This window comes from Ischnura elegans, chromosome 1 (genome assembly GCF_921293095.1).
Source record: "Ischnura elegans chromosome 1, ioIscEleg1.1, whole genome shotgun sequence".
In the NCBI taxonomy this organism is placed as follows: Eukaryota; Metazoa; Arthropoda; class Insecta; order Odonata; family Coenagrionidae; genus Ischnura; species Ischnura elegans.
In genome coordinates, this window is record NC_060246.1 from 71,309,731 (window position 1) to 71,335,487 (window position 25,757).

Consider the following 25,757-nt stretch of genomic DNA (forward strand, 5'->3'; position numbering starts at 1 on the left):
AATTGGAAAAAATAGTGATCATTTTAAAACTTGTTAGAATAGAAGGCCTTCTTGGGATTCGTGTATGCATGGAAAAAGAGTAAAACTAAGCCAAATATATTTGAGACATTCAGGTATGGGAAACAATTATGGACAGATAGGTGCTAGACTTGGTAGGATGAGATAGAAAATCCTTGAACAATTAAAGGAGTGAGCAGATGTTGGATCTGGCATCCAGATGTGTAGTGATTGACAAGGAGATGCTGAATTCAGCAATAGAAAATGAATTTTAGATGAGCTGCTTGGAGGAATGAGAAGAATTTTTGATTGTGAAAAAAGATGAATGATGAGCTAAGTAATTAAAGTGCACAGAATATAGACTAATTTAGCTAAAGTAAGTTGAGTACATACCTAAGGAGCCAGGAGCATTAGCTAATTATCCCAGCCTGTTCCTCTTCTCTCATAGAAATCCCTTCTTGAGTTCTGTATGACAGTGGCGCAGTGAGTGGGGGGAGGGGGGGGGGGGTTTCGGGGGTTAAACCCCCCCCCCCCCCCCCCCCCCAGTGCTCAGATAAATTTTTAAATTTAATCCATTTCACTTAATTGGATTGATATTACTAATAGAATAGTGTAAGAATTGATAAAATATCCCTCAAAAATCCATAAAACTCACCATTTTGAACCGTGTATCTTAAAATTCCGCAATTTATTAATCTCGCACCTACCACTTATCCTGGTGGGTATTCCACACCCCGGTATTAGTTACACCTAAAACTTCCCCCCCCTGCCTTAATTCCTAGCTGCGCCCCTGCTGTATGAGACTAGTAGATCTTCAAAGTCTCCATTGAAGTACATATATGCAACTTTTATATAATTATTTAAACTTCTCTTCAGTTTTCCTTTGCCAATGGATAACATATGAGAATAATAAATGAATAGAAAGACAAATGAGGAAGCACTTAGTATGGCCGAGGATGATTGTTACGTATTTGATGAAATGATTTAGGATAAGTTGTCCATCCACACCCACTCTCTTCCTTATCTCATTAGACAGTTATCTCTTTTCTCACACAATGTTTAGGCCATCTTTGTTCTTTATTATTCTTTTCATCTATTAAAATGTTTCCATCCTCCTCCATGCTCACATCTCAAATGAATTAAGTGCATTGTCAGTGAAGTGCTTAGCTTTGACTCTTTACTTGCATTTCGTTTACAATTTTTGGCTAAGGTGTACATACAAGTTTATTTGCCATCACCTTCCAAAAGTTATGCAATGCACAAAAAGTGCAGTCTGGAAGATTAAAGGCCTCCCTGCTTTCACACTGTGAGCCTTGGTGGCAAAGCAACTTATTCCAAAACAAGATGCACACACAATATAAAGTTGAGTGCTTGGCTGCTTGATGCTGCACAGTGCCAGCCAAAAGGCCAGTGTCATTCTGACAAGCTAGCAAGGGTATGCTACATATCCTTGCACAGTGATCCTGTCACAACCTTATGACCATAGCATGCGACAGGTACCTAGTAATTACATGTATAAAATAATGTTATGTTTTCCATGCCTGCGCAGCTATTTCCATTACATTTGTCTAGTTTCTTTTTTTATGATGCATGAATAATAATGGCATGCTACAGGGGTGGATCCAGGATTTATTTCTTGGGGGGGCACAAGCATGGCCTTATCCAGGATTTCTTTCTTGGGGGGGTACAAGCAAGGCCTTATCCAGGATTTTGTTCTGGGGGGGCACAAGGATACCCCGTAATACAAAACGAACACAATGATAATGGGACCTTATTAAAAAAGGGGAGGCATGTACCCCCGTGCCCCCCCCCCCCTAGATCCGCCAATGGTATGCTATATGCCATGCCTTAGTCATCCTTAAGTCTTAAATTATCCCTCCAATAACTGCTCTTACTCATCCAGAGTATATCAAATTGAATGTTAACTCTTACTGAAATACTGGGCTGTAAATCTACACAATTAAAACTGATGTAACTGATGCTGGAATTTCTACTCTCGAAGTACCCACCCATTTGACCATATCAGGATTCTTTGGATGCAGATTTGATTACCAAGCCTTAGCATATATTGCCACCAGCTGCATTAATTAGGAATAATATAATTAAAGAAACAAACTTGAAAGAGATTTTCATGGAATGAGAAATAAGTTTATGGGAATCACAAGGATTTCATATCATCAATCAACACTCGTGATATAAAAAAATACAACATTTTATTTATTGCAGAACTTTTATGAATTTTACTGAAATAGTAAATTACAATTTTCTGAGTTAGTAGATGCAAAATAATTTATATAAGAGATTTTCATAAAAAATGTCCTACATGTACGCTCAAATGTATCAGAAATCACATTTATCAAAATAAGGAGTTAACGTACTTGAAATTTAATTTTTACCTTCTCAAATTATGCATTTCATGCAGATAAATTAAATCAAACTTTGATTTTATGCACACAGGCAACCGCCTTCATGCTTTTTATATACAATTTTGGAAACTTTACATTTTGTGAGAATAACACTTTGATAGGAAACATAGAAATGATGTATGTTGACTCTTGGTACACCGACTCCTTCATATGAAACTAAGATGATGGCTTTGTGCATAAAATGAAAATGGTTGATATAATGTAATAACATATTCAATTTACAATATCTCCTGTCAGAACATAAACACAACTTTTTGCTGATTTTCATCAAACGTTAATTTTCAAAATGTTTTTCAACAATCTGATTCTTCTGGTGGCTTCCCAAAAAGTTTTTGGTGCACTCTCTGCTCAATTTGCTGCAAAAAGTGGAACAAATAATTAGAACATGTTCACAAACAAAATAGCTACATTAGTATTGTTAGTGTTTAAAAAAGAGAATTTTGTACTTTCAGAAATAAACTTTAATTCTATAAGAACAGGAAGAAAGTGCAAGATTGTATTAAAAGTAACAAGATTGAAAGATTGGCTTTAAAAAGTCAAGAGTTAAATGCTGGTGTAGTCCGAGCATTAAAGGGATTCCAACTTTATAAATTTTATTATACATGGAAGAATTAAATTAATGTCCATTAGCAGCACCAAGGTTAATCTAATTCCCAAAAGCTTTCATGAGTAATGCAAACATATATATATATGTATATATACCTCATGCAGAGTTTTAGAGTGATGTATACTTTTCTTAAAATTATGTCATATGCTCAAATTGGCTATAGCAGAGTTGCACTGTGCACTTTTCCATGCAAAGCCACAAAGCCCAGGAGTAGACATTGGTAGCCACAATTATTTAAAACTTCCTTTGAGCAGAAGTGGATTCTGTTTCTGAAGAAAGAATGCGTCGGCATTTGCATTGAACTGGCTTGATATTTCCAAGTTTCATATCCACTAAAGAACTCTTCAGGAAGTTTTCTTTTCTCACTTTTGGTTTTATAAAAAAAATCACACAGCAGACTCCCATTCACTCTAAACAAGTACCAACCTATTGTTAGTAGGCATGAAAATTGCAGTCCATAAAAAATTTCACCATCTGCCCTTTAACCTTAAGTGTTTCTTTCATCCTCCACCTATGCACTATTCCTCTGATTTATCAGCATTCATCGATGCATGCTATATTACTTTTCATTCAAGCTGCGAATCCTCATTTATCATTAAGTAATGGATTAAAGTATCTCACGCATTGAATGCTTCAAGGCATTGGTAGCATGTCCATGAGGGAGTACACATTCTGAAAAATATGCGTTTCGATTGATGGGAGTCAACTGTTATCACATTTGCAATGCAAGACTTACATTTTCACTATGAAGGATTTCTAGCTGGTTGTGTGGTAATCAAAAAGAAAAGTGTTTGTAAATCAAGAGCTCATGCACTAATTATTTCCATAATATAAATTAACATTTTTAAAACAATGTCATCATGCTACCTTGTATCAAGTTCCTTATGAAGCCTATATCGCTCAATCTCTCAAAGGTGCTATTAAATGAGAATTTTATAAAAAATTATTTCTTGTGCTTGTTCAGTAAATATGATTCCTGGCCTTAAATGATTTTAACGTCAGTGTTGCTACAACCTTGCTCTTCATTTTTGACTTGGTGTGATGAGATATCAAAACAAAGATTGACAGTTTTTAGTTTCACTGATAACTATCCCGTAAAATGGTTGTCATCTACTGGAAGGATGATGGTTATCTTGTACTCATTATCTCTTTATCATTGTATAATGGATGACTCTAAGTAAAAAAGTCATGTAATAAAACAAATAATTTACTGCCTTATGCAGTATTAACCACGCTAAAATTTCTAAACTAGACTACATGGTTACCTAACCTGTTACCTTATAATGTCCTAAGGGCAGAGGAAAATCATAATGCACATACCTTCAGCTCATGCTTTAATGTTAATGGCAAGTAACATTGTAAATATTATGCTATTCAAACTATATATTTATGATGATAAACATTTAAGTCATAGGAATACTTAACTTTAAATACGACGATGAGATGAGTGGAGAGACTAATTTGGAGATTGGCCATGTTCGTTGGCAATGAGTTGAACCTATTAATGTGAATAATCTGTACAATATTTTAGAAAAATTATATAGAATCTTTTAAGAAGATCTCTGCTGTGCCAAGCATTTGATGAATATCGATAATCAATAATGGTTGGGATATGTTTATGTCAATGAGAATGAAATTGGAGCTTTCCCAAGGAGTAGTTGGCCCTAATTTCTTGATACAGATTATTGTGAAGACATGACTGAATATTCTACAGAAATTGCTATGAAGCATTCATAAAGATATTGGTATCAATTAATGGGAAAATTGAAGTTACTTAAAGGTAATTACTAATCAATAATGACGGATGATCATGAAATTACATAATGTATGTCATGACTAAATTTTAAAAAGGACCGTTATAAATTTTTCTTTTAAAAGATATAAAGTAGCTCATCTTTCTTCAACTGACATTAACCCTGGTACTAAAGGATTTGAACCAATTATCTACTGAAGGACTTCTGTGTGGTCATCATTTTACATGCAAGAATTTTAATTGTAGCATGGTTATTGCACCAATACATTGTTATCTACATATCTCCACATGAGCTGTCTTCTATCCAGATCCCATAAACTTGGACAATGACTACACTATTTTAATATTTGCTGAGAAATTGATCAAGAAATATAAGGAACTAATCTATTCTTTCTACTTACTTTGCATTCAATTCTATTGCTGAAAATGGCAAATCATATGAAAATGATTATTAAATGAGTGAATGAATATTGTTAGGTACTTAAGAGTGGTACCAGTCTATATTCAGAAAAGAAGCTGTTAGATGTTAATTTAAAGATAATGTTCCCCCTCAACCAATGTTAAGTTTAGCAATGATACATATCACCATTAGGTTAATTGTGAAATTGTGGTGCTTTAAAGTAAAAAGTATGAAATTATCATCTTACCCTCTGTTCTGACTTGATTCTGCTGTGCCTTGCTAGCAGCTCAAGCTCAGAAAGGTAAGCAAGACTTTCAGATTGAACTATTGCATTTTTTAACTCTGGTGCCATTGTAACAGTCTTCTTTCCAAGTAAGGATCTCACATTCCATCGAGAGGAATCGTGAGAAGAACTTACGTTCTGGTCACTTTTGGGCACAACATTGTTATGCCCTGAGGAAATAGCCTCACCGTATAAGCTAACATTATTTTCCTCATGCCTGCTAATTGCTAGAGAAGCATCTTCTCGAGAAACCACTTCACTAATCGTTTCTGTGTGGGGTAAATATTGTCTGTGTGACCGCCTGTGGGCATTGCTGGTATTGCCATCTCCAGTTATCCGTATGACATTTTTGTAGAGCCCTGTTGAGCTATGACTATGAGATCCACCTCTGGCCATGTCATCACTGACTACATTCAATTGTAAAATACCATTGGGTTTCTTTGAAATATCCTGACTCGGGGATGCTCGATCCCCTTTTGAGGCAGAAAATAGTGAAATTACTGCAGTCGAGCCCTTTTCGCTAATCACATATGACAGATGGTCATCTGAGGTGACCAGATTGTTGGTACTACCATGAGCTGATGATGGTTTCGAGCAATAGGGTGTCGGAAGCTTCGAGGTGGTGGCTGACGGAGAGCTGTAACCTGACGATGAATCAGAGGGCACTTTTTCTCCACTCCTCTCAACCCTTGTCGATGAACTACTAGTAAAGGAAGTTTGCGCCTCCTTACCGTTTGCATGAACAGCACCCTCTCCAACTTCCCCACGGCCTGCGTCGTGCGCATGTGCACCCGCTGAGCCATTTCCTAAACTTTCCTTTGGTGGCGACATCGATAAACGATTTGTTGCCCTCCTTGCAGTCTCTTCTAGGGAATGGTCACTCAAACTGTCTCGCCACTTTACCGTCATGGCAATGGGGCAATTTGAACCCCGTCGGGAGTTTGTTAGTGTAGGCACTTCAGCACCATCAATTGACCTGCAAGTCTCCGAAGGAGTGTCTATAGTGTTTGGAGATTCAAGATCTTGAAGGAACTGAAGAGCTGCCTCCAACTCTCTGGAAAACTCTGTATCACTATCTTTTGTGTCAGTCTTCTGTGAGTTGTCTTGCGGAGAGTCTTGCTGACTACTACCCCTTGACGTTTCACGACTCTTCACAGAAGTGGTAACAGAATGCACTGGATTGGTTGGCCCTTTAACTAATACTGTTTGAACAGTGTCCTTTTTCTTTGACCTTATCTTCTGTTGAAGTTCTAACATGAGAGATGCATACTGTACTTTCTCCGCACCCTCTGAGTGTGTGGTAATGAGTCTATCACCATAGTTACCACCTGCTTGTTTAGCACCACTACTACTTTCCACGTCAGCGACATCGTCTGTTCTACCATCTCCCATGGTACGTTCCATACCTTTAATGGCAGACTTGCTGGAGGGAATGTGGCGGTCTTTGCTCACCGCTTTTGCTGCGCTTAAGTGGGCAGCATATATTTCTGGCTCGCAAATTTTTTCCAGGCACTCATATATGGCTGGATGGTTCATCTCTGATTCCTGAGAGGAACTCTCAGAGACTCCCACTGGGGAGGGTGTCCTAGAGAAACTCTTCATGTAATTTAGATGCCTTACGACTGCACAGCTCTCATCTGTTGCAGGCTCAACGTGAACAGTAGGTTTCACAAATGTGCTTTGGGCTGGCTCAGCTTCCTCACCAGAATCACTGGTCTCGTCTTCCTCATCCTCTTCTTCCTCCTCATCTTTTGTCTTATTGCTTTCATCACTGGGCACCTGATTTGTTTTGAGGTATGCATTGGTGTGTGGACCGGATGTATCCATGTCAAATACCCAGGATTGAGCATAATTACCATGAACGACTTGTGCTTGGTTGGACAGGGGAGTGCCTTGTTTCTGTAAAATGCACAAAAATGTTATCAATCTCTTTTACATTTGATGCAATGATTACGAAGATATAATCAACATTTTTAATTTTAGTAGGAAATGAATGACTTACGAGGTGGAGCTTAAATAGTAAATACATAGACATTACCTGTTCACCTTATTGTCAAATTCCCTCCACCATACTGATTTCTGTTTTATCTAATGTAGTTATAATGATTTGAATAAAAAATCTCAACCAATTTGATACCTTTTGAGAGACCAACTTAAAAATTGTTGTCATGGCTGAATGGTAAACAAGTGGAGCAGTCCAGATACTTTTTTTGGCTCAGAAAGAGTTATTGACATACAAATTACTGAATTTTAAAACTCATTTATCCAAAAACAGCAGAATGCAAACCTACCCGAGGCATGATGTATTCAATGTCAGAAATAGTTTCCCTAGCATTTTTTGGTTCTCTTGCCTTCTGAATTGAGCAGAAGGTGAACTGGCTGTCCAAAAATGATGCCAGTATGGCCACTCCAGTGCTGATGCTTGTGGTCATGCGAGCTGAAGACATAAGAATTCATAATAATGAACAAATATATAAATACATATTCATCGAGTCAATAAAATCATTTCAGTGAATATTATCTTGATACTTACCATAGAAAACTATATTCTTCAAACTTTTTTGATTTATGAAGGCTTTCATATCATCTGTCATAAATAAATACCACTCTCCTATCTCTAAAACCACTATATTTACAGTATTGACTACCAATATTGAAATTGTGAGGAATAGTAGGCCTTCCTGTTTTACTGCTGTAAACTCTCCTGAGCAAGCCAGCATAGAGCTCAAGATTCCTATAAAAATGTTCTGAAAGCAAGAGTGACATTCTATTAAGGGATTGATTTTTAAATCAAATTAATTGGCCTTACTTCACTAACTCAAAAAGAGACCAGTCAATAGTCACCAATTTATTGCCATTAAAAGTATTCTACTGGTGAAGGTATGTTTGAATGGAGCTATTTGACCAACTGAGATTTATATCCATACCCCAACTGCATTTCACATCCCTTGGCCATTTTTTTATGATCTTAACTCTTGTGTTTTGCGTTCCATCAAACATTGATTACATCTTTCCTATTAGAGCGTAACCTCTCCATAGCATACATATGTACTATCTTTTCCAAAACTCTGTGTGCATTTATGCCCCACTCACTGGTTGAATGAATCGGGAAAATGTTTGGTAAAATCTCTGCAGGGTTGGCACACAATGCTCAAGAACTTTGGGCCTCCCTGGAAGAGGCATGTACTGCCGAGAGACGATGAAGAAGGCTTGGGATGGGGCTAGAGTACCTGGAGTCAAACAGCAGAACAAGGCTCCCCAATGGATGGATATGAAGCAGAGGTACCTCTAGCCCATGTTCGCACCAAATGGAGTTCTATCTTTTGGACTCTCAGTTCCGACAACAGCTCTCACTCCCTCTTTAGGTTCTAATGTATGGCTTCCTTTCTTTGGTGGAGACGATATGATGTAAATAGATGTAAAGATGTAAATACAGCCAGTTTTACAGTTAAAGCTATCACAAATAATGTGGGGATGTTGTTGAAATTACCTTCTAAGTTAGTCAGTACATTGAAAACATCATGTACATTACTGACACCTGTCTAAATAGTGTTGGTTAGGATATTATGACTCATGTATGCTGAAACATTTTTCCGAGAAAGTACAGGATGAATAAAATCATCAATACTAACACACTAATTGAAGAAATAACGAGTGTTTTTAACAAAATTCTGCATTGATATGGGCTTGTACCCATGACACAGTCACTACCAATGATTTCTGATCTGCTTGCGGCATCAATCACCTGGCCTGCAGCATAAATTAATCATCTCCCAAGAATGGCACTCTTCAATTGGAAACTAAAGAGGTGATGATAGCCACAGTAGGGACTGAGAGCAGGAGGGATAGAACTTCAGTTGGTGTGAGCGTGAACATGAGGTTCCTCTGCTATACAGCCTCCCAATGGGACACCTTGATCTTCTGTTTAGCCTCAGGTATTTTATCCTCATCACAAGCCTTCCTCATTGGCTCTCGGCAATGTATGCTTCTTCCAGAAGGGGCCAAAGTTCTTTAGTATTGTGCACCGACTCTGCAGTGTTGTATACCAGAAGTTCATGCTATTCATTCAACCATTGGGTGTAGCCAGGGCCAGATTTACCGTGAGGCAAAATTGGCACGTGCCTAGGGGTGTCGCAGTCCAAGGGGCGCCCTCTGTCACCTCATGCGAGTGGCTATGCCTTATCATAAAAACTCGGGGAGTGGGGGGGCTCAAGTGAGGAGGGGCGCTCAATGGAGAGGTGCCTATAGCATAACTTTGGGTAAATCCGGCCCAGGGTGGAGCATTGATACCCACAGACATTTAGAAATGATAGTGCTTGCTTGGTATAAAAGAAATGACCACTTTGGAAAGTGACTGAAACTCAGAGGGCACCATTGTCAGGATATCCATGTGCCATCATGATTTTGTGTACAATAATATGTTTTCAAACAGTATTTATGGTATTTGAAATGATTATTTCAATATCTTTCCATAATTGTTACCACTTGAAATAATTAATAGAATTAAACAGTCAAAAATATTTTAACCCAATGGTTATTATGAATTTGCGTTTACAATTGAATTGCCACTTGCCTTTGGTATTATTTTCCATCTTAGAATTGGAAGGTTTAGCTATGGAGTTTACTTTGATATTTAGATTTGAGTTGATATTTTCAATGGAGTAAATAATAATTTCATTTTTTCAAACCCCTATTAAGTTCTGGTGAGAAAGAAAGATTTTCTGGAGTAGTTTCATGGTCACAGCATTTTTTTTGTAAAGCAGAGACTGTTTTGTAAAGAGAAAGACAATATTTTCAAGATTTTTTAGTAAAAATGTCCCTTTAATGTTAGAGGAAAAATATCTATAAAGTATATTCCTGTTATCCACATCCTGAGTATGTTGGTTTTTGTTTCAAAAGCTTACATGCTACACTGGCATTGGTATTTATAGGAGATAACTGACAGCTCAGGACATTTGCAACATTAGAAATGGTAGGGAAGGAAGAGCTGGGAAAAACTTGGGAGTGGCATTTGCCTGCTCTTAAAGAAAGGTGCCAAGGTGGCAGCTTAATCTCCAATCCGATAGATAGATTATTCAACTGGAAGTGCTTTCCACACAGAGCTCTATCGGGGATTTAGCAACTTATGAATAACCTCCACGACCGCTGCAAGTTAAACCTGGGCTCATGGAATGGGAACCCCAAATGACACTACAAATGTCAATAATTTTGTGAAAACAGATTGGAATTGATGGCCAATAAAATAGATTTATTACTAATTGGCAGAAATTGATCTATTTAAAACAACTTAGATGTAGTCTCTGATATAAAATACACATGATTCACCAGAAGGCCCCTCATCACCTCTTGGTGAAAGTTAATGACTCTTTCTTCATCTATGGATTCTCCTCTAGCACCCCAATTAAATTTTTGCTGCCCTGAATAACTATTGATAATTATATAAACTCAATAGAATGAGGCATAAGTTTGTTCTGTTATATCTCAAAGAAAGGCAACCAAACTATAACTATCAATAATTTTATTATTATGACTTTCCCTAGTTTCAATGTAAGCAGTTTTCATTAACCACAGAAAGGACACTAATTTGAAACCTTTATGGGTCAAAAAGACTTTTTTCATTGTACAGTTCTCTTTTCTCTTCTCTTACTGTTAAAAGTGCTCATTTTAACCACTTCCATTTTGTAGATAGAATAAAAAAGAAAAGGGCTTAGATCGGGAGAGTAATAGGGAAGTTCAAGTTGGGGTGGGAGAAAGGTGAAATATTTGCAAAACACCCCCTGTAAACCTGCCTAAATCAGTAGAATACCTTTAATAATCAGTCCCATATAATGAGACAAATGCATGGAAGGATTTCTCCTTAATTATCTCAAATTGTTCAAGTTTCAATATCCATGCATAAATATTTACTAAACAAGTGACGACCATTAAAAAAAACTTGAAACTAAGTCTAATGTTAACTTACCCATGCTCCTGTCCAAATATTTGATCCAACTTTTAGCATAGAAAGGGATATCAAAAAGAATAAGCCGATAACAAATTGCACTGCGCCTACTCCAATATATATAAAACTCCATAGCACGTGACATACTGTGCAGACCCTCTTCGATATACACATTGGTAGGCCTGTAAAGAAGAAACAAATTGTATTAGTACACCATGCTTTTATAACTAAAATTATCAAATTATCACATTGATGTATTTGGCCAACAATTATATATGTATGTACTATATAAACTAGAGAACATTATTGTGTTGCATGTTTAAAAACTCTGTACATTTTGGTACAAATTGTTTAAATATGTATCAATTTAGTGTTTTTTTTTTCTACCTCTGATTCGAAAAAAATGCATTCCTAAGTAGATATCAAAGACTGATTTCAGTTCCATTATGTTTTTAAAGATTTTTTGTATCATCAGTGTTTCATTTGCGTAAGTAGGTTCCAATTTTCTAGATAGAGACATTTTCAAGACATCTAATGTGTCAATAATGAGAATTGTATGCGGCCAGGGACAGAATTTAGCAAAGAGGGACATAAGTAGGGTTCCACGCCAAAGAAATGAAATTACTAGTAAAAAAATACAACTATTTGAAATTGATTAAGCACAACAATGGCAGTCGACAAGGCTGATGAATTACAATGGCATACTTTTGAATGATTCTCCAAATTCATGGCATAACAAGTAGATCTAATGAAGTACATCACAGTTGATTTAGGATCACTAAACATTTTTTGAATCGACAATACCTAGAAAAAGGGTGCTATCTATTTTCTCTGGCCAATAAAGCCATTTCTTTGTATTGAACCCACAGGCTCTTGTATGCTAACTTCAAAACCGTAACCGGAAACGTATACCTCTCGTTTTCTCTCACTCAATACTTCACTCAAAAGTTAAGCTGATCTACCTGGTCTTCCCTCAGTGAGATTAGGTTGCAATGAATTACAATAAATGCATCACACCATTTCTACAAATCCCTCCTGGCTTTTCCCTGTTCTTACTCTGCATTTCCATGTTTAGCTGAGCAGAAAGCATATTGCTCTTCCTCCATTGCATGAATACTGCTATTTTTCCCTCCCTTCCTTGTTTGTTCAATGCCCTCTCCTCTGTCATAGTTTTCAATTCTCCCTGTCCCCTCAATACACTCTTAATCCACTCCTCCATTTTACCTCATTCTCTTCTCACCAACAATCTAGATAGCTTTATTCTATGTAGAGAGTATATAGAGGTTTTCTTGACAAGCTTTTAAAAAAATTATTGATAAATATTGGTGTTTTTGACCTTTGAATTATTATTAAAATATTTTTTTTGGATTTTGTACATCAATTTATTTCTCATGCCTCTCATTATGAACCAGCATGGGAGGAGAAAAAGAACTTATTAATAATCATAAGCTGCTTCAGTAAGACTGTGACTTATAGTAGCAACCAGAGGTGGATCCAGAGATGGGCTAGGTGGGGCTATAGCCCTCCCTAGTGTACCCAATTTATACTAGATAAAATAGTAATTTTGTACGGACTTCCAAGGTGGGAGCATGCGGGTAACCAGCAAGGGGTAGGGGGACAGCTGCCCCCCCCCCCTCAGAAGCAAAAATTGCAAAAGTCTTTAAGCAAAATCAGTACTGAATTGAAACGAAAGTATTTAAAAAAATTTCTTTTAACCCACGAAAAATGATATGTATTAGTATAAGATATGTAACTAAAATAAAACTATTTTTTCAAGGAATTAATCTTTTAAACTAATAAAGCGCAGTTATAATTTTCTTAAAATGTTGGTTTCATTCACCTTTTCCTAGCTAAAATTTCACAACTTGGCTTGCCCCCCCCTCCCCTAGTTGATGAGTGATGATCCTGGGTACGCCCTTGGGTTGGAGCTCACCCCCCGGCCCCTCAGCTAGTTTCCCCCCCTTATCCTTATCATGGATCCACCACTGGTGGCAACCACTATTATCTATTATAATGAGATAAGGTTTGACGAAAAATTTTGTAAAATGGATAATAGTCCTATAAGGCTCTTAAGGAAGCGTTGTTATTTCCTCTATGGGTCCTCTGAATAAGGTCACTGTAAAACGTTGATTCAACACAAGAAAGAAAATCAATAAGCACCACCAAAATAGCTATTCATTCTTAAAACCGGATTAAAAAAATAACTGCGAACTACTGCCAGAGTTAAAAAAAACATATCCTGAATTTACATCGCTCTCACCTCGCAAGAGTGAACTTTATTGAATCCAGCTGAGCATTTAAACATCTTTCGACCTCATCGCACTGATAATTTTGCGGAGGTTCCAACCGGAGTCGCTGGGAATGATTATGCATCCATCCAATAGAAACACTGTACGACATCCGTGATGATGGCAGACAGAGAGACCTTACAGGGCCAGCAACTTCCTCCACGACAAAGCGGACGCGACATAAATACCAAGCGGTCCAATATATCGGGGAGGGGGATGAGGTAGGGGAGGCAGAAGCCAATATTACTGCCGGAGGGGGAGAAGATGGCATCAATCAAAACATCATTTCCTCCCAAACGTGTGCTCAGGTGAGGGCGTTCGAAAACCCTCAGTGACGCACTTTGAAGCCTTCAGCGACGACAGGGAAGTAAATGGAGGAACGTCAGGAAACGGGGGAGATGTAAAAGGCAAGTCCATTTCGTCCGTTTAGGCTCTTGGGTTGTTTTGGAAGAGAACTGATCTCAGAGATCCTTGCTTGTGGCGGCGACGGACTGTAGAGATCGTTGCTACAAGGAGGGGAGAGATAGTCGAGATCATCGATTTGTAGGAATTCCGCGAGAAATAGGCAAAAGATAAGAATAGGCTAGTAGGTTAATACTTCAAGGGTAGCTCGTTGAATGACTACGTATTATTAGTGGCACTGATCAAAACTTAAAGTACCAAGCAGCAGTTTAACGTCCTATATGACGGACGGTGCACTGCAGCCAGAAATGCCACCCAAATAAGTGTACTGACTCAAAACAAGAAATCTTCACTTCTAGTCCAACTTCCGCCGGAGCCACCGTATAAAATACAGTAGGTACTCATTGCAGTGTACTTGGTCTTTCAGGCCGTATGTACGATACGTTTTCTGTGCACTGTCACGTGTAATATTCCAGGTCTAAAGACCTGTTTACACGGTACATTAACACGTACGGGTTAATGTCTAAATGTATGAACGCGGGAACGAACGCCAAAATGCACCGTGTAACCACCCAACTTGTGCGAATGCATGCACGGAAAATAGAACCTGTTCTAATTTGGTTCATGCATTCGTACATGTTCCGTCCCGGTCCACAAAAATCATTCACGCAAACGTACATTAACTCGTACGTGTTAATGTATCGTGTAAACAGGCCTTAAGGAAGTATTCGTGCCGTAGGCGCCATCGGTCCCACAACTATTCCTTCCCTAGACCAGCGCAGAACCACCCTAGTTAGTCAGGGTCCGCCCCTTTTTATAAACCCCCTTCCCACACTCATCCCCCCTCCCCCGAAACCACCCCACTCGACCCTTCAACTTAAGCTGCCATCATCCTTCCCCGTTACCTTAGCATTGATCGGCGCCGAGCAAATAGCCTTTAGAAACTCCCGAGAACGACGTCGCGATCTTCGGGATCAGCGGGCCGGATGGATCCTTCCTCAATTCCTCACTGTCGGCAGCGATGCGGATCCATGGCAGATGCACCTTCTCTCACCACCCTCGCAAGTTTAATATCCAGCGGCTGACGTCCCGAGAAATCCCAGCTTGGAGCGCACACACGCAGCGAGGTAGGAGTCCGACCCCGGAGGGGGACTTGGGTCCTCGGACGCATACCGTCCTCGCCGCACGAGCGACGCCATATCACTGCCACGCGGGATGAAGGTTTAGTGGATCGCGAGGGGGTGGAGGTTTGTTAGGGAAGGGGGAGGCGAGCCCGAGGGGTAGCAGGTGGAAGGGGAGGGAAATGTTGTGTGTGTGTAGGGGAAGGGGTCACTTTGAGGAAAACACTTCCAAGGAGGTTAGCTCACCAAGTTTCATTTAACTCGCATTCACGATTACTAATAAGCGCTGGATCTCCTGCGTTGGAAAAAATATCTCCATTAGTTTGGCACTAATTAGAACCAATTGATCCCTAAGACACGCGAGATTAAAATTTTTCCTGATGAAAATCAAAGTTACACCATGGCAATAGCCTCTCCACCAATATGGTACTTATAACGTCGCGACGGTAGAGGCAATGCAAATACTGACGGTTCACATTTGTGATATTGGCAAATTTTCAAGATGGTATTCTGTTCGTGGTCGGAAAAATGCAAGTAATGTCAGTTTAAAAATTATTAAAAGATTAGGTTAGTTTTACGATAAATAATTAGTCGTGTAGAAAGACGTGTCGAGCGGGAGCGGGCGCAGTTCTCTTTCATGTAATCTTCTCACTAATGAGCTCTCTCTTGCATTTGTCTAGCTGAAGTGTGAACAAATCTTATTTCAATTAATTTCGTGGAGATCGCGAAGGTAGGGAATAGTTGTGAGAAACATAGGGACGACTACAAGAGGTGGAATGTTGTGAATCAACCGCTCACATTCAGCGCCCTCTTCCGAAGACGATCCAGTATTTACGTTCGCGTGATAAACACTCCCCTGGAGACAGGCGACCGTTGCTCCATTTAATTCTTTCGTATCGTATCCTGGTTTATCTCAGCAACCCCCGTCCTCCTTCCTTCCGATCGGCCTTGGTGGTCGACACTACTACTGGATTCTATGAATGCCCACGTCACTGACCATCCCATGGGCGCACTGCTGAATCGCCAGTCTTATGTTGTGTTTTCGAGTTTGTGCGTGCCTCTCCGCCTCGGAGTCATTAGAATGTTTTCCTTCCCCTCCTTCCCTCCCACTCCTTCTCCCACCACACCCCTACCTCCCCTCAATTCCTCACCCCACCTCCGCGTTGTGCCTCCCTCCTGTGCAATACCTTGCGCGTAGCAATAATGCCTCGTACCCATCCCTCACACCTTTCGCCATTTACATTTTGCAACAGGAGCGTCATCAATGTGTCCGAGTTGCTAACCAACGGTCAGGGACGATCAGAGAGGGCTTGTTGATTACGATGGCATTCATTTAGAGTGTCGAAATCTGTTTATGTTGTTTATTTTTGTGATTTGGAGGCACCCTCTTGAATGGTCTCGCAATTTCTATTTCATGAATGTGCTTTGCCCGGGAGAGGGGCTGGCCACCTTAGCCTGAAAGTGTCAATTTCACATACCAATGGCGTAGTCCGGGCTGAGTTTTACCCTCATCTATCCGAACCAACCTTCGAGTTAAATCATCGAGTGAGTGCTTAGCAGTATTTTATATTATTTTCTGTTTTGGATGGCAGGTTTCGAAAGATGGATCTGGAGCTACGTAACTATTCACCATTGTACGTGATTCATCGTTGGTAGTGAGTCGTTAATTGGGTTATTATTACAATTCAATTCTTCTGGTAATAAATTTATTCACACAAGTAATATTGCATATTAAATGTCGCTGGTCTTGGTTATAGTAAAAAAAATTCTGTCAACTCATCAAAGTTTAGTGAAAGAACGCTTATGTGGAAGTTAACGGGTAAAATTCTTCTTCGTGCCCTCAAGCCTCTATTCTCTAACTACGTTTTTATCTTCAGCTTGGTACAAGGCCTACCTTCCTTTAGTTTAGATGTATTATCAAGCTTTCTCTTCCCTCTATTTCCCTTCATCGCGGTCTTCTATATATCCTACCATCTCATTAATGTATATAAGGGAATACAAAATAAAGTCATGGAAGGAGAGTGTTCGTGAGGAATGAAATTGTTCCCAACTCGTAATGGTAGGAAAGCGCGCTTATAAATTCCCATGGTGTTTTACTTAACAACTTTACACAACATGTTTACTAAACACCTGGTAGAGGTACAACTTAAAGGTGTTTAAAGGCCGTTTTACGTAGGGCACGGAATTGCGCAAGCTAGAACTGCATTAATTTCTAAAATGGCGTGGAATTGCGCGAATGCATGAGCGAAATTAGAACGGGGGCTATTTTGCCATCTCACGTCCAAGTATTCTCGCATGTGTTCTAGCAATTCGTCGCTTTACACGACGCAATTTTGACTTCTATTTCGCACACACGTCATATTTTGCAAGTGTGAGCCCCGTGTAAAACGCCCTTAAGGGACTGTTTAAAAGTTTTTCCCGCGAGTTTCGAACCATCGTGATCTGGTAAGGTATGCCGACTTTTTGACGTAGTATTTGTGCACGAGTCAACGTTGTCGAGTGTTATAGATTTGAATTTGGGTAAACAAATTTTAATCCATCAGCTTTTTTCACGCATTCTTTATTTGCGCTTGATTTCCCTCCGCCCTTCATCCATTTGGCAAAACCTTGGTGCATAATCGATGATCGTGGACACTGTCCACTGGACAGTGGACACAATCCGGATGGATGAATGTCTCATTTTACGCATACAATTATAGACCCTTATAAAGTATTGGTGGCTACAAATTCATGTGGAGAATTTCCCTTGTTTATGAAACGCGAGTAAAATTTGACTTAAATTTTCATTAAAATTATTGATGTGGACCTCTAATTTATTGTCGAGAAAACGTATTACTTTTGGGATAGAAACCGATTGGCAATAATAAAATTAGTTAATTTTACTTTCTCTTTTTAATAGCGTTTAAAATCACCTCGTTTCATTAGTATAAATCGCTTTTTTAACAGTATACTTCAGTACGCATTTTTCGGAAAATTTCTCGTAATCGCCATTTTAAGAGCGCATCACCTACAAAACGGATTCCATTACTTCGCATGTCAACCCCCTAGTGAACCGTTATCGACTTACATTCTCCTCTTGCTGGAAGAATTCAAACGGCGCATCAGTGGCTTAACCCTGCATTTCTTTAACCGCCCTGAGAATCGCTTGGTGAGGGGTAGCCTCAAGGCGGCCGCGGAATCGTAAGAAGCGGATATTGCCTTTCCACCTCCCTTCGGGCCCTCCGCTGGAATACGACTCCCTCCACCGGCTGCGGCGGTCTCACTAGGTCACCGGAAGAAGGACTTCGGAGGCTCGTGCGTGGTTCGCGTGTCCGTGCATGTAATTATCGTTCCTAGGGGGTCCCGCAGAAGTCTGCCGTGGGGAGGGGGCGAACCGCCTTGGACGGCGGGACGTGGAGGTTATGCATGCTGACAGGATTATCGACCTCGGCTTCCTCCGCGTCTTTTCAAGGGTTGATAAGGATCACGACTCGGCTCTTTCTTCCCCGGTTGAGATTTAAGCACATAGGTTTGCGGCCGCGCGATTCGAAGTAAATAATTTTCGCATGTGTCTTAGTGAAAAATATATTGCCATCATAATCGACGTCTATTAGGGTTTGAAAGCAAAATAAGGGTGCAGCGAATGCGGATTATTCTATCTTCGTATTTTTCAGTTTCCTTGCATTTTCCATTTGAAGCTTTTATTTATGATCATCTATTTGGTGTTGCCAATAATGGTACAAGAGTAAAGGGAGAAAGAGAGGAATCGCTCCTGAATAAAACAATTGGACCAATAAAGGGTATTCCACCCTTTATTATACAATATCTCATTGTATTTCCGATCGATAATATCCTCCAAAATTTAGTTGTGACTCTATTTTGTATGTGATGGTCAGAATTAAAGCTTTTCATACCAATGGCAAGTTCCATTAGCTCTAAAAAACGTTATGGATTTTATGGTGGATTGTCAGTTATCATGTAGGTGTTTTTAAGAGGACCGCTAAACTACAAAATCCAAAGTCAGTCTTTTTTATGTCGTAGAGCTGTCTGCAGTCTAAACGTAGGACGTGTCTGTAGTTGGCAGATGCCGACGCAGTGCTTCCCTTCACTTTTCCCTTTATTCGCCAAATTCATTCTTCATTCCTCATATGAGAGCAGTCGTTGTTTCTCCCCGAATGACCGGTCTACATTCAACCTCGATGTTTAGTCAAGGTTTATTTTCTAGATCAGTTTATTTTTTAAGCTAGATATATCTAATTACAGGTATATTCCGGTTACTGTAGGGGCGAATATAAGAGAAGGGCAGTCGCAACCAACCCTCCGAAATGAAGAAAAAAAAAAACATATTAATAATGGAAGGCACTTTGTTTCTTCCACAAGTTTATAAAAAAATATATTTTATGGCCGGTTTCGGCTATTACACCATTATCAAATACCGGTAATACGGTGTAATAGCCGAAACCTGTCATGAAATATAATTTTTTTTTAACTTGCGGAGGAAACGAAGGGTCTTTCATTATTAATATGGAGCCCTTCCACCACGTACGTGCTTCAAGTTTCGATTTAAAATAAAAAATGTTGTGGCATGTAAGTTGTCAACAGCCTTTGCATTAGAAATATCTTAAAATATCCTATCCACCTGCTAGTAATATTGTGCTTACTTTTTAATGTACAATTACTTTAAATTTAAAATGCAATTGGGTGTCCATTTTGATGTCGCTTAACCGAAACTCACCGCGATCTTGGCCTCCCCATTGACTGCTCGCAGCAGCTAGGTACTAAAATTACATGGAAGACGGCACCACAATACGTACCACCAGGCTTTCATTCTCACATTTTATTTTCCTTATTCAGCTTTTCATCCTATCCATGGACTCTTGTTCCCTTTCCACTACCCCTTACCTCTGTTACGATCTTCAGCTTCGATCATGTACGTAAACAGCGGATGCATTGCAAAGGGAATATTAGTCTAAACATTAAATCTTTATCATGAAAAGTCGCGAAGAGTTTTTTGGACCACTATCGTCAGGATCCTCATGAGTCGTGCTGCGCATGCGCATTTCGATACAGCTAGCCGAAAAACCAAATCGTTAAAGGGCTCTCCCTGTGACAGTATAAACGGTGTGACTTTAGTGGCCCGAGATTATTTTGGTTTATAGTAATGTGTATAAAGGAGCGTGTATACTTCAAATATCTTACTCCATCCACATGCTTTGCCATTATCTCATCTAGCAATACCCTCCCCTTCACGCCATTTAGGGTACTTCCTCGTATATACCTTATCGTCTCCGATATTTAGGATATCGACGGATATTTAACCGGCCGTTATGCACTGGAGAAGAGCTAGGAAGAGGAAATGATTTCGAAATTACATCAATAGCGCATTTAAAGGAGATAAATAATCTTATCGAGGGTCGCTTGATCATGAGACTTGCGTTGTCGATATTGCGAATGGCTTGACCATGGCTCCGCGTCCCAGCCGATATTCGGACTAGAAGCGGACATGGGCCTCTTTGTTTCGGGGACCGGCTTGCTAAATTTCCTCCTCGCCATGATGTAATCGATGAGTTGGAAACTGCTGGGATCAAGTTAGTGGCATGGACATGATTTTGGTCTCACCCAGGGGAGTGGTGCTCGTTAATGCGAACAACTTGCGAGATGATTGGTATTTAGGAACGTAAGGGAAGGAGGGATGGGAATTTGATTAAATAGTCATTATAATCCCTTCGGGAATACTACCCTCTTCCTCCTCCACATATTAATTTCAGCTGAATCATTTAATTTGAGTTTGTGATGTGGAAAATGTACGGCATTGTTTTTTCCTCCTTGAGATTCCTCTTAACGAATCGTTGAGGGTTGTTCGCACCGACTGCTGTGTTGCCACCAATGTATCCTTTATTTTAATTTGGTTTATTTATAAATTTTGTATAAAGTCCGAAGTATTTTTACGTGACTACTTATCACCATATATAATTGTATCCATCCAATAATTAAATTCTGCTGTCGTGTTTGCGTTTTGAATACTTAAATGTCCGTTACCACCAGTCTTTCATGTTAAAATTCTTGTTATTTTGAATGGATGAAATTTAAAGTACGGGTAGAATGAATCCCATAGGTTTTATCGTCTACTATTGCGTCATTAGATACAGAGCAGTTCTTATTTTTCACGAGAAACCTCATGCAGTACATGATAAACAATGTCGCTCTCAAGACGGTATCATGTTTCTTTCTATTTGTAAACATTGCTGCTATTTGAAGAAAATAAATTTTTATTTTATAATTCCCGGTATTTTATTCTTTCATTCTTTGCTTTCTCGCAAACAGAATCACACGACGCTTTTTCTATTCCAGCTAGTTTAAAATTGAGAGAACTAGGACGCTCTCTTTGAATAATTATTCTCTTCTATCATGTTATGCAATCGGTGTGGAGTATCTCACAACACTATATATGTAAATGAACCTCTATTTTTGGCCATCTGCCGGTTAAAGAAGCCAAGGAATATTCCGAGGAAAGGACTTGATGGTTGCACTCAGTCAGAGCACGTGCGTTGCCTCTCATCTCTGGCGATTCGCTGTTCCAATTTTTTTCCCTTGCCAAAACCGAGTGAATACTTGGAGTGATTTGCGCTGGGTAGGTAGTCAGAAAGCCCATAGGTGCAGTCCCTCATTCTATTTAGCTTTTGATTGAGATAGGGCTAGTAATACTTCAAGGTAAAACTTAAAGGTAAGCAACTTCCAAAGCCACCTTTAGCATTTCTTTACATTTATTAATAAGCTTTACTCCTTGATATACCAACTGGCGTAGATAATTATTTACGGGCACGATGCGTATGATTCAAAACATAATTAGTTCAGCTACGTAGCTAAGGTTTTCTGGGACCTTTTCGGATATGAAAATGGTAATTTCTATATAAATATTTGACTATGGAGTGTAATTGAAATAGTAATCCCATAAAATGGATAAAGTTTTTGTGTTATGGTACGCGTGAAAATTTGTGGTATTGTATGCGTGAAAAAAGGAATATCACTAATTACCATGCCCTGAGTAGGGACAACCTATCCAGGCAGGATTCAAACCCACGACCTTCGGTTTAGCAGGTGAGGACTTTACCCCGCCACCATTTATTTTCTATCATCTGATTGGAAAAAGAAAGCATAATTATATAGAAATTCCGAGGCGAAAATATGAGATGAAGTTACAAGGTGGACTCTTTCCTAATACAGACCATCATATTGGATGAATGGGAATTAGTGAATATTAGTTGTGGTCATCTCTTCTGGCCGAGTATGTTTTTACTTCGTTTCAAATAGGAAGGACTCGATGGTAGTAATATTTATTTATTTAGGGGTAATGCTTAGTTATTAAATACATTATAATGTTGGTCCTCCTCTGTCTCTTTCTCTGCTACTCAGGGTAATGGAATGTTGAAAAATACTGACCACGTGGAAACACTCCGAAATGGCCACATTCAGCAACCTCTCTCTTACGGAAACGGAGTGTCATTCTCTTCTCTACATACTTTCGTTTATTTATTTTTAATGGAGGATAGCACCTTTAAATTCATGAATCAATACGAAACAAGGCAACATTCTGCATTAGACGTTTCCGTGAGAATAATAAAGTCTTGATTCCATCTGTAATAATTTGATAGACTGAGTTTTTAGAGGTTCTTAAATCTGATCCACTTCCCTCATAAACCTATCATATAGAAGAGGATGTCTGTTTGTCTGCAGTGAAGTTTTCTCGGGTTTCACACCGGGTAGGGTCCTCCATTTCGGAAGGAGAAAGAAGAAGGAGAAATGGAGGACCTGACACGGTGTGAAACCCGAGAAAACTTCACTGCAATTGTTCGCCGGGAAAAAAACCAAAAATTATATTGTCTGTTTGTCTGTCCGCTATGCGTCTCCACACGGCTGCACGAATTGCGACCAAAGTTAGTACATAGGTGAATCTCATGTTCCGCAACCCCCTGGTGCTACTTTCGGTTGCGTCTGACGTATTCTTTGCGTCGTTTTCTCATTACCGTTTGTTACGTCCCGTCATACAACTTCTGTGGTTGTACATCCTGACGGGTATACACACCTCTTGACACTCGCAGAGGGAAAGCATGACACTAAGGACTCTAAATCTAATCCTCTCGGTGCAAACCTTTTAGCTGGGGTATGCGTTCACACGACGTTTTTAGTGTACGCACCTACGGGCACACACAACGATTGTTGAGCGGAGTATAAGCTGATCCCGTGCGCGGTATGAAAATCGTTTTTTCCATTGGTTGCTGTTACACATGTATACCATCATCATACCTGCTTTGTTCCTATCACTAAAAATCCTGCATTTGATCGTGAATTCCAAGTTTTCCTCTTCTCTGGGTACTATCCTTCCCGAGCAATGCTGGGTGGCCTGCTAGTTGCTGATGAAACGTTCTCAGCAATTTTTTTTCTTATGGCGAAGAGTTGAAATATAGATCTTACAATTTCCCTCTAAATTTCACCATCCAACTGATAGTATGAATAATTTGATTTCTAAATACTGTGCCATTCGAAGAACTGTCTACAGCATTCTTGTTTGCCTATGCCATTGTCAAGCCAGCGTGTCGGACACGTCTCGCTAGCGGCCTCGACGAAGTTCCGTAAACTTAAAAGAGTTATTGTTTTGCTTGGAAGAGATGCACAATGGAGGAGAGAAATAGAAAAGTAGATATACATGATTGAAATAATATCTTTCTTACCTCGAACAATTTATTGCCAAAGCTAATGACCTTGATGATGTAGTGATTCCATCAATCTGGTTTGGTTTTGTATTATTGATTAAGGTCAGTCACCTTATCTATTCAAAAGAAAACTGAACAGATAAATGCCTGGGTTGTTTATTTATAAGTTTTTTTTTGCTTGAATATAGTCTGTTGTGTTGAATATTAGAATTATTGATAGCATTTATCCATCTCCCAGTGATCGTATCTTAATGCGAGAGTTATTTTTTTTACTTCGGGGCTGAAGTAATCGATATATTTTTGGATATCAAGGGTAAGGACGCATTAATTTTTAGCATGCAGCAGTGATAAATATGCTTACACGGGTTGAAAATACTTTGCGCACGTCTATTTGAGTGCACTGACGTTAAAATTTGGTGCCGTAGGCTCAATTGACTATTATTATTATCATTAAAGTATTATAATTGGCTCTAGGATGAAAATTATGCGGTGAATAAATTACGGTTATTTTTACTGAGCGATGAAGAAATATTTGAAAACTGTTCAATCCTTGAATTAAGTAGTGGGTTCACTGCCGTGAAAAGTATACTCTTCCCCTAGTCCGGGATCAGATACAGCTGTTTCATTGCTGGGCCTCTTATCCTCTGGGGCTCTCTCATCTTATAGGCCCTCGTAATTTAGAAATTAATACGTGTATTTAGTGATTTCCCAAAGGTTGTGATAAGAAACTTTAGGATGCTCACGATCAGTGGCGCCGACTCCATGGGGCTTGAGGGGGCTCGGGCCCCCTCAAAAATTCGTTATGGGTGTGAGGAAAAAATGTATCAGGCTTGCTGATTTTCCACGGAGTGTCCAGATAACGAGATTCGAGTTATCAGGGCTCTAATATTGATCATATGACTCTTATAAAATGCTTAAAAAACTTAAAACTCACTACTTACAATATTTCCCGGGGCAAGATCCCCGGTTTGTTCCCCCCCCAATACTTTTTGTGAGTCAGCACCCCTGCTCACGATTAGGGTAGAATGCCCATTTGCATTCGTGAAAAAGCAACCATTTACGGGTATAATTGATGTCACTAGATTACCTCTGAATGGTGTGATAATTCTTATTGGTTTAATCCTAGGGGAAGCTTGCAATGTTCCACGGCTCTTTGAATTTCGCAAATACGAATTTGAGCGGCTTCATCTTATTTTTATATTTCACACGATTCTAAGCATTTGTGGCGTTGTTTAAGATATTTTCCACGGTTAAGAATGTTGTTTGGACCTTTATCCCTCATTCGAAAACTTCAAGCAGTTATGGGATAGCGAAAATTCGCCTTTGCGAAAATGAAAATAGATCGAAGTATTTCTTTTCTCTCTGGGCCGCTTTTCGTGGATCTAAGTGTAGCTCCGTCGGGCTACTGTTTACGATTTTGTTGCCAGCTTTGAAAATTGTCATGTTCGTCGATGAATTAGAATGCTTCCAGCTATTTGCCGCCATGAGTTATGGAGGTGACCTAGTCCCTTCCTTCCCAAGAACCGGCTTAATGATCCATGCTCTGCCGAGAAGTAAATTGTTCAATGGGGTTCGGAATTTCTTTTCTCTGCTGAGACGAAATGTTGGCTATACTGCTTGATGCTATGCGCTCTCATTCTCCTTTCTCTTGTCCCTCCCACACATATCACTTTCCCTATTCTACGCATTTAGATGACATAAAAGTTCGCAAGGAGTGGGCCCTAATTAAACTCCTGGAAATAATATAAATGACTATTAATATATTGAAAGTCAGTGGCAATTTTTTTTACAAATAATTTAGTATCGCTTCACGACTGGTTGTAATGTATTTTGTATTATTTTTAGGTGA

At 39.3% G+C, this 25,757-nt stretch overlaps 1 protein-coding gene across 4 annotated transcripts in view; it reads right to left on the reverse strand.

Moving 5' to 3' along the window:
• Positions 1 to 2,435: 2,435 nt before the first annotated feature.
• Positions 2,436 to 25,757, reverse strand: part of LOC124163067 (serine-rich adhesin for platelets-like) — a 191,343-nt gene continuing 168,021 nt past the window's right edge. For 2 of the 4 annotated variants that reach the window (XM_046539868.1, XM_046539855.1), the window contains exons 2-6: positions 11,429 to 11,589; positions 8,000 to 8,213; positions 7,758 to 7,903; positions 5,431 to 7,365; positions 2,436 to 2,779 (exon numbers count right to left, since the gene is read on the reverse strand). In XM_046539868.1, the coding sequence (XP_046395824.1) occupies positions 2,717 to 2,779; positions 5,431 to 7,365; positions 7,758 to 7,903; positions 8,000 to 8,213; positions 11,429 to 11,581 (2,511 nt within the window). In that variant the 5' untranslated portion in view covers positions 11,582 to 11,589 and the 3' untranslated portion in view covers positions 2,436 to 2,716. Of the gene's footprint in view, positions 2,780 to 5,430; positions 7,366 to 7,757; positions 7,904 to 7,999; positions 8,214 to 11,428; positions 11,590 to 15,002; positions 15,993 to 16,016; positions 16,152 to 25,757 lie in introns of those variants that run through there. The other 2 variants (XM_046539875.1, XM_046539861.1) reach the window with 2 other exon arrangements.